Source organism: Camelus ferus, chromosome 7 (assembly GCF_009834535.1).
Source record: "Camelus ferus isolate YT-003-E chromosome 7, BCGSAC_Cfer_1.0, whole genome shotgun sequence".
NCBI classification, from domain to species: domain Eukaryota; kingdom Metazoa; phylum Chordata; class Mammalia; order Artiodactyla; family Camelidae; genus Camelus; species Camelus ferus.
In genome coordinates this window covers 17,061,441-17,070,970 of record NC_045702.1, presented here as the reverse complement: position 1 = coordinate 17,070,970, position 9,530 = coordinate 17,061,441, and the positions used below count along the sequence as shown (strand labels likewise).

Sequence of the window (9,530 nt, the reverse complement as noted above, 5' to 3'; positions counted from 1 at the left end):
AATGGAGGTAGTCAGGGTTTTGAGAGTCAGTTCTTTCAGGCACTGGAGGGACTGAGAAGTGTACCTTTTTTCATACATAATGTCAATTACTGCTTGGTGGGTAGAAGTTACTTATATGAGAAAAATATTTAAAGTCAGTTGTCAAGGTAAGTGCCTGGTACAGTGTAGTGGCTACACTCTTCTAGTGGTGACAGTCTTTTGTCCTCAGGTATTTTATGATGCTGTGACCTGACTGTGCCCCTCTAGTGGCTCAGCTGAAGTGTGTGCTGTAATTGAGTCATTTAAGAAGTGGTCTCTCTGGAGAAGTTCCCCCAAAGAATTGTCTTTCAAACTTTTTGACACAAACTTCCAGTAACACATTTTCTGTAGGAACACAGAATGTACACACAAACACATGTATTTGAAACTATGCACTCATGTTTTATACTTCATTATTATTATTTTAATGCTGGCTACCTACCCCTGTAAGGTAATTTTATGCATTTGATTTCATGAAGTTTGAAAGACACCTGAAGTATCTTCAGGCTATGTCAAATTACCAGGCGAAGTTTCCAGAAGAGAGATAAACAATTTTAAAACTTCACCTGGAAACCCTGTGTCTGAGAACAATATGAACATAAAAGTCTTCAAGATGGCACATATTTGAAGAATCTGGTTTCTCATCTTCATGCCCCTCCAACATAAAGTGCTGTTGAGACAAGTATTTTCTCTGAACTGCAGTTTTCTCATCTGAAGAAAATGTAATTCTGTAATAAATATTAACACTCACCTTTAAATAACTTTCATACATCATTAGAGTAATTGTAGCCCCATTTCTGTAGTTTTCCTTAAAATTTAGCCCAGAATTATAAACCCTTTAAGTGCTGTGATGAAATTCTATTATAAAGAACCCTACTAAACTAGCTCTTCTGCAATTTTATCAGTGGCTGAAAAGATTGGGCTTGCTCTCTGGGTTACACTAGTTCTCCTAGACTCATAAAAGGTTAGCGCCAAGAGTTCATAAAGGTGCATGGTCCCCCTCCTCAGTTACTGAGTTTGAATCTCCAGGGATGACTTTCCTACGCTCAAGTGGCCAGGCAAAGTCAGGCTTTTGTTTCCAAGATGACTGCTATGCACTTTATGGATGCTGTATATGTACCTTTTTGTTGTGATTGTGATGACTGTAATGAACTGGAGAGAAGCATGTGTGGACTCCGTGACCTCGAGTATGCAGCTAGAAGTGGATGCTGACCAGCAGTCTCCACTTGCCCATGCTGTCCTGTCCCAGGAGCCAGCCCACTGCTCCGGGAGGTGACGACAGGGGACGGTCCCGCAGCTGCAGCAGGTCAGCAGCAGCTCAGGCAGCTCCCGTTTCCTCCACTGTACCCTGTTGTCCCGCTGAAGCTCCTGATGTGCCAGTGGCAGCAGGCACCTGTTACCCTCTTCTACAGAATAGTTCTGGAGGCAAGTGGAACCGAGATGACCTCTTGTACCTTCCTGTTAACATGCCCCACAGATGTTCCTTACACAGCACCTCCCTTGTCTCACAACTTTATTAGATAATCAGTTGTGTTACTTATATTAAGGTTTCCATAGGAAATTTGGTAAACTTACAAATTTGTGTTAAAATGTGACACTTGATGTTCTCTGTTGGTTTCATCGAACAGATGAAACCAACAGAGAAGAATGGTTTCATCGCCTACCTTTCCATTTATGAAGGTACATCTTTCCATCTACCAGGCCACACGCTAAAACTTTACTGTGAATGTACTTTTAGCTACTCAACAGGAAGGGAGAAAGAGACATCCTAAATGTCTGTAGTATTAGGCAGAGGAGGTGGAGGGGGGCTGCATCTGCTGAAATAACCTGTTTACAGCTTGTCTATCTCCATGTGGAGGCTTTCCTATAAAAATCAAACTGGGATTCAAAGGTCACTGTAAACCTAGCTTAGACCCAATGGTCTAGAAGTAATAGTTGCTTCCATTTAGAGTATTTCCTTCATGCCAGATACAGTTCTGAGGGCTTTATATACTAACCCATTTAATCTATTTAATGTTTTACACATGAGGATATTGAGGCACAATTCAGGTAAGTAATCTGCCCAAACTCACAGCAAGTAAATAAATGGTAGAGCTGTGAGCCAGATCCAGCAAGTCTGGCTCCAGAGCCTGAGTTCAGCAAGCACTCTGCCAGTTTTTCTAACTGCAGGTTGAAGCCCATTAGTGGGTAGTAAAATCAGTCTCAGTCAACCATATTTTATGTAGAATCGAAGAGAAACCATCACAGGTAAGTATTCATAACGCTTTTGAATTATACACACACACACACACACACAAAAGAATAAAATTATTTCTTAGAGTAGGTAGGTCACGATCAAAAAGCTTTACACCATCTGTCTGACTCAGACCCTCCCGCCAGCCAGGATAGGACCTTGGTTCTCTGTGTCTTGGAGCTTGGGCAAGTTACCTAACATATCTACAGTTCAGCTTACCCATCTATAAAATGGAAAAAAGGTGAGGACTTAAGCTATAATAGCAGGGTGGAGGCCCATTCCTTTGAGAAGAGATTGGGGACAATTTCTGCATCAGCTTAAACTGATTTCACAGCCCAAGTACAGAAAAGAGGATCCAGTATATGGCTGATTTTAAAGACTGCTGTTTTTAAAGTTACCTTTTAATTCAAGTCAAGCAACTCTTGATTTCTAAGGGAAAAAGCTAATGGGATTTTTCTACTTGTTCACTCTTATAGACTGTATTCTGTACCAAAAAACTTTCACGGGGGTGGGGAGGGGAAGGAGCAGAAGCAGTGGAGAACCAAAAAAAGCAAGATCTGATGGCCTTTTAAAGACCTTAAATATTTATCAGCTGGGACAGCACACGTACACAGGTGAGTAAGCACAAAAACCAAGGCTGTGTCGCTAGCACCCCCCCCAACAGGCTCGGGACTGCTGGAGCAGGCGGCGGGGAGGGTCAAACTTCCACTTGCTTCAGCTTTTGCTGCCATTGAGCCCACTCTGACAACTGAGGAGAACCAAAGGGGGAGTGGAAACCTGAGAACTAGGAACTCCAAACGAGCCACCCCCTGCTTAGAGCCTTCCAGCTTTCTCAGTGCATTTAACATAAAACCTGCAACCATGACCTATTAACCTCATCTAGTCCCCCTGCTCCCCTCCCCTGCCACAACCCCACCACTGGACTTTGTCCCTTAAACATGGTGACCTTGGTCCCACCCTAGAACTTGGTTCTTGCTGTTCTTTGTCCCTGGGGCACTCTTCTCAGACCTTGCTAACTGGTGCCTCCTATTTGTGCAGGGTTCAGCTCACATGCCTCTCCCACCCACCTGAAAGATCAGCACCCACCCACCTCCAGCACGTCACCCAGTTGTCTCCTTCACAGGCCTACCGGCTTGTATGTCTTCCCTTCCTAAAATCTAGGTTCTCTGAGAACAGAATCTTATCTGTCTTGTTTAGCATTCCCAACACCAAGGTGGTCAAAAACCTGTATTAAAAATATGAATAGTTATAGCTTCTGGGCAAGCATTAAGCCACTCTACTGCGCATGTTTACCTGCAGAATTGTGATGCTACAGAAAGCTGGGAAGTGCTCTGAAACAAATTCTTGAAAAACTGGATTATCCTCTTCACCCGTATCTCCCATTCCCCTGTGCCTAAGAATTCCTAGTTAGAAGCATATCTTATGAGTTCCACAAATGGCAACTCAATGCCAATCCACAAGAGGTATGTAAACACAATAAATGGACTGCACTAACCTCTAACCTCTGTATACTCAGGCAAGAATACACCAGTAGTACAGAGATGGCAAGAGTTTCCATAAACTGTCAACACGAGTATAACTAAGACATTAGCTAAGGAGGTAGGCAGAATGGCACTGAAGTTAAGTGTGGGGTCATCACTTGTAAGTGTGTGACCCTAAGCAAGTTATTTCATTTCTTTGAACCCCGTCCTCACTGATGAATGGCCCTACTGCCTATTTACACCATGGGGTAGCCAAGAGGATCCACTGAAAGGGCCTGTAACCAGTTAGCACAGGAAATGACCCACAAAGGATGGTTGTCATTATCAGACACATCTATTAACTCAGTTCCTCATTCTTGACCAAAACACTTTTAATTTACAACTTAATATATAATATGATGTCCGTAATTTCTTGAAATTCTCACCTCGTTCCTGTAAGGAAACAAAAGTAGAAAGCTTTAAGAACTTATATTTTCAATAATTCATATACATCATTCTTGTTCATTCAATTACTGAAGCATTCACCGAGCATCAATCATGTGAATAGCCTTGCAGAGGACAGAAGCCAAATCACCTTGCTTCGTCAAAGGGTTTACAGTCTAGTCATTAAAATGTTAATGACTATGTGTGACAATGCTGAAAAATACATAAGATAGGAAGAGGTTAGTGCTGGCAGACCCATTAACGCTGGGGAAACGAGATCTGGTAAGGGCCGGACTTCTGACTTGTCCATAGCAAAGCCAGAGACACAAAACAAGCTGTAAAACAGCTTAACTGTTCACTCTCATCCCCCTCACTCCCTGCATACCCCCCAAATTGCTATAATTTTCATGTCAATGAGCTACTTCTAAATAAGATAATACTGATAATAGTAATAGTATGATTATCAGGAACACTTAACTATCATTTAATACCTTCCTAACAACTTCCAAGACAGTTTGCTTGTTTGTTTGCTGGGGGGTGGGGGGGAGACTAGGTTTATTTTATTTATTTGTTTTTATTTTAAAAGCACTGGAGATTGAACCTAGGACCTCATGCATACTAAGCATGCACTCTACCACTGAGTTATACCCTCCCTCCAAGACATTTTGAATGATGGCAGTTATTAATGTGCAATGGTTAATTTTTTTTGTTACAACTTTATTAAGGTGTAATTAAAATAAAAATGCACAGATATTAAGGGTACAGTTCAATGTTGAATTTTGACAATTGTACACACCCACATAACCCCAAACTCCCCAGCCCACCTCTATAGACTAGTCTTACTGATACTTAAGACTTCATATAAATGGAGTCATGCATTATGTAACTGTTAAGTGACGCAGTCCTTTTGCTTAATATGATGATTCTGAGATTTATCTAAATTATTCTTTTTTTTTAAGATTTCCTTTTTTAAAAAACATTTATTTATTTAAAAAATTTTCCCCCCAATGAAGACCCTGGGGATTGAACCCAGGACCTTGTGCACACCAAGCATGTGCTCTACCCCTGAGCTATACTCCCTACCCCTGTGTCTTGTAGTTTGTTATTTTTAATTGCTGAATTATTATTCAGTTGAATGAATATACTGTAATGTGTTTATCCAGTCTCCCATTGATGGACAACTGGGTCTGGTTTGGAGCTATTAAGAAAAAAACTGCTATAAAAAATTTTATACACATCTTTCATGGACATGTATTTTCATTCCTCTTGAGTAAATACCTAGGAATAAAGTCGCTGAATCCTAGGATATACATCTGTTCACTAGAAACTGCCAAAATTTTACCTTTTTACATTCTTACTAGCAAATATTCCAGTTGTTCTATATTGTCACCACCATTTGAAGTTGCCCGCCTTTCTTATTTTAGCCATTCTAGTGGATACAAATGATATCTTACTGTACCTTTAATTTGCATTTCCCTGGTAACTAATGATATTAAGGACCTTTTTTCATATGATTATTGGCCATTCACGTATCTTCTTTTGTGAAGTGTCTGCTCAAAGTTTTTGCCATTTTTCAATTGGGTTGTTCATCTAATTTTTGTTGATTATAGAAGTTCTTTACACATACTAGATACAAGCCCTTTGTTGGACACACATGCCGTATTTTTTTCCAATTAGTGGTTTGTCTGTTTCTTTAACAGAAATGTACAGCTTCTTCGAGACCATCATAGGTGCAGAGTCAAAACATTTTTACTGACAAACAGTAAATATAACTTTAAAAAGAAACTTAGTGGGGAGGGGAAGGCTCAGTGGTAGAGCATATGCTTAGCATGCACGAGGTCCTGGGTTCAATCCCTAGTACTTCTATTAATTGATTAATAGGCAGATAGATAAATAGATAGATGGATAGACAGACAGACAGAAAAAAACTTGGGGCATACCCACTTGCAAAGAGTTGAGTCTACATTTTCAGTCTTCATCATCAGGAAGGATTCCTAATTCTTCATCAGTCCACTGGGAAGGATCTGGATATGGAAAATGACCCTGATGGGAACCATGAAAAAAAAAGGTCACAATAAGGTCCTACTTTGTAGCACAGGGAACTATATTCAAAATAACTTGTAGTAACTTATGGTGAAAAAGAATATGAAAACGAATATATGTAGGTTCATGTATGACTGAAGCATTGTGCTGTACACCAGAAATTGACACACTGTAAACTGACAATACTTCAATAAAAAAATATAAATATAGAAGTTGTACACTGTTTAGGATTTTTCCCCTATCCTAGAAACAAAACCGAATTTATTAAAATTCAAAATATTCTGGATCAATAAACAGATTTTAATGGCTTAAAAGTGTAATTGCCTAGAGAACAGGGTCTGTACAAATGTGATTAAAAATAAAAGCTCAGTTGAGGCCAATGACATGTAACAAAGTCACTAACCAGTAACTAACTTCTGTTCTTCAGACAAATTAGCCTACATCTATCCCACCTCAACCCGGCAGCATTGAGCCTCTGGACAGACTAGATGATATTTATCATTTAAAGGAATGTAAGTATGAAACTTAATCCATCAATGAACTCCTACCCTGGTTTGGAAGGTAAAAAAACTAGCATCTATAGTCTCCCTTCCAAATATTGCCACCAAATAGAAACCATAAGTCATGGGCCACCTATATGTACATCTTTGAGTGGAAAAGGTCAGAGATAATATGTTTCATTAAATAACAGGATTCCTCTATATACATAAGGACAACATGGTGAAGGGACACATCCATAAAGAAAAATAAGTCTACAAACAGAAGAAAGAAACAAGCTAAGCTATTAATAAATCTTCCCTCCCCCCACCCAGTAAAGAATAAGAATTACTCTCTGGCACTTACCAGCACAGCATCTGAGTCATGCCAAAGGCGCCAGAGGATCCAGAACCACATGGTTCCGCTGAAGAACTCGGCCTGGATCACCTGGGATCTGGTTAGCTGGGGAAACTGTCTGTACCGGGGCTCGATATGCACACCACCACCAGCACTATACGACAAAACGGAGGCGGTAAGCACTTGCTCTATCTCCAAAGTATGCACTCATCCAAAGTTCTGAGTTACATCCAGAAACAAAACCTTTCTCATCTTGTCCATAAAATACAGAATAACAGAGCTCTGCAATCCCTTGAAATACTCGCTTTTCATAAGCTTGCTTTAAACTTGTACAGCAGCAAAAACTGGCCTACATGGACAAGAGGCTAATTTTGATTTTCATTAAGTGAATATTCCTGTATTTTATACCAGAAATATGACTGTGCTGATTATGGGGTACTGGTCCAAAGGTTTTGGTTAAGGGATTTTGAACCTGTACTAGTAGGTCACTAGCTTATCCAGAAAAACAAATTAGCCAATTAATTTTGTTCTGGTTAGCCATCTATTTCAAAGGCAAATTACATCCTCTGCTCTATTACAATCTTTATTAAAAGACCACTTTATGACTCTAGTCTTCCCATGCAGGGTCAAGTGCTCTTGTTGGTGGCTCTCCATCTCTGTCCTTGCTAAGGTCACACATGCCTTTTCCTTCTACCCACCCTACCCCTATCCCAGCTTCATATCCTTAACAGACGTATGGCTTTAGCCAAGTCACTCCTTTTGTCCTGGGCCTCAGTTTCCTAATAATAGTTAAACAATATTAGTATGGTCCTTACTAGGCACCGGAACTGTTTTTTTGTTTGTTTGTTTGTTTTTTGCTTTTTTTGCAGGGGGAGGTAATTAGGTTTATTTATTTAGTTAGTTTCTTGATGGAGGTACTGGGGATTGAACCCAGACATCCTGCTTGCTAAGCATGAGCTCTACCACTTGAGCTATACCCTCCCCTCTTAAAAAACACTTAAGAGATCTGTTATTCATTTAGTTCCCTGGAAGTTAACATTATTATCCCCATTATATGGGTGAGAAAATTAAGTTATTAAGAGATCATGAAACTTTCCCCAGGTAGTATAGGAAGATGTGTGGCAGAGGTGAGATTTGAATAGAGGCAGTCTGGGGTCAGAATCCTGCTTTAATCACTATCCTGGACTGCCCCTTGGTAAAGAGTAGCTGATGGTCTAAGGGGCCTGGAGCATTACCTAGAGAAATCCAATGTACTATTTTCAGTCCCGCTGTTACTGACTCTCTGCACTACCAACTCGTTTCTGGTAGATGTGCCCTCCCTTGGCATCCGAGCTCTATGCTCTCCAGTCTGTTTCTTGGGCTACATCATGGGTGACTCTAGTTTTGCTCACTCTCTTAAATTCTGGTGTTGCAAAGGTGAACTCTAAAGAAACTATGGGCTTTGGGTGACAATAATGCGTCATTGTAGGCTCATCAATTGTAATAAATGTATTCCTCAGGTGGAGGATGCCAGTGATGGAGGAAGCTACCCATATGTGGGTTAGGAGACTTATGGGCAATCTCTGCACCTTTCGCTCAGTTTTTCTGTAAACCCCAAACTGCTTTAAAAAATATTTTTAAAAATATTTTCCGATATTGCCCAAGCATCCACTTTTGGCTCTCTTCTCTTCCCACCCTTCGGCACTCTCTGGGTGATCGCCTCCTCTCTCGTGCCTCACAGAACTAATTCTCCAGCCTGCAACGATAGTAATTTCTCAGAATTAAAATCTGGCCTCGTGAGTTCTTATTGAAACCTCTCAAAGACCGATATCGCCTCTATTCGAAATCCCTCAGCCAGGCACCAGGACCATCTACTACTCCCTCCCTACGTCCCAAGGTCTCCAGCCTCACCTCTGCCTCACCTGGTCTCGCACTTGACGCTCCAAGCCACACGGTACAGGTGGGGAAACTATACCGGGGCTCGATATGCACCGGGAACGCCCTCGCCTCCCCAACTCTCGCTCTCGCTTCCAGATTAGCTCCAGCTAATCTGCACATGCGACTGTCTACTTCCCGAGGGAAGGCTCTCCCAGGGGCAAGGATGGCCGGGTACGCACTTTTAATCTAACAAGGGAGCAGAGCTTCTCTGCACCCAGAGCCCCAGCTCTCCCCCGGCCGCGCGTCGCACGGTGAGACTACAAGTCCCAGCATGCCTCGGGGCGCAGGTCGCTAAAACCCGGACCTGCCCCGCGCGCCCGGCGTCAAGGTGAAGGCGTCCCGAAGACTGGCGCCTTCCGTTAGAAGCAGGAGAACCCCCACTCCCAGACAACACTCACTGACGGACGCCACAGCCTCCAGCCGCCCGCACGCGGCGGCCTCCGAAGAAGTGGCCTCCAAAGCGCACGAAAGGCGCCAGCCGCGTCAAAGCCGACATGCCTGCCCGCGCCCAGAGAGCAGTCCCCAGGCCCCGCCTCCGCCTCACGTCACTTCCCCTGGCGCCCCGCCTAGTGACGTCAGCG

The 9,530-nt window shown here is 42.2% G+C and overlaps 1 protein-coding gene across 2 annotated transcripts; it reads right to left on the bottom strand.

The window, feature by feature from the left end:
- Positions 1–4,047: 4,047 nt before the first annotated feature.
- Positions 4,048–9,507, bottom strand: NDUFB2 (NADH:ubiquinone oxidoreductase subunit B2). Of its 2 annotated transcripts, none has more exons than XM_014559850.2 (4): positions 9,348–9,507; positions 7,042–7,186; positions 6,096–6,198; positions 4,048–4,164 (listed from the first exon to the last, which is right to left on the bottom strand). In XM_014559850.2, exons 1-3 carry the CDS (start codon positions 9,443–9,445, stop codon positions 6,124–6,126), a joined length of 318 nt encoding a protein of 105 aa, XP_014415336.1. In that variant the 5' UTR covers positions 9,446–9,507; the 3' UTR covers positions 4,048–4,164; positions 6,096–6,123. The 2 variants fall into 2 exon arrangements, with proteins under 2 accessions (XP_014415336.1, XP_006185415.1); XM_006185353.3 differs by having other exon boundaries at positions 4,075–4,164; positions 6,100–6,198.
- Between the last annotated feature and the right edge of the window lie 23 nt (positions 9,508–9,530).

Bases quoted from the DNA above. Each gene is read 5' to 3' on its own strand.
- NDUFB2 (XM_014559850.2), bottom strand. From the start codon at position 9,445: ATGTCGGCTTTGACGCGGCTGGCGCCTTTCGTGCGCTTTGGAGGCCAC. The intron at 7,187-9,347 runs GTGAGTGTTGTC...TTTGTCGTATAG, and splicing joins GGAGGCTGTGGCGTCCGTCA to TGCTGGTGGTGGTGTGCATA. The intron at 6,199-7,041 runs GTAAGTGCCAGA...GGTTCCCATCAG, and splicing joins ATGACTCAGATGCTGTGCTG to GGTCATTTTCCATATCCAGA.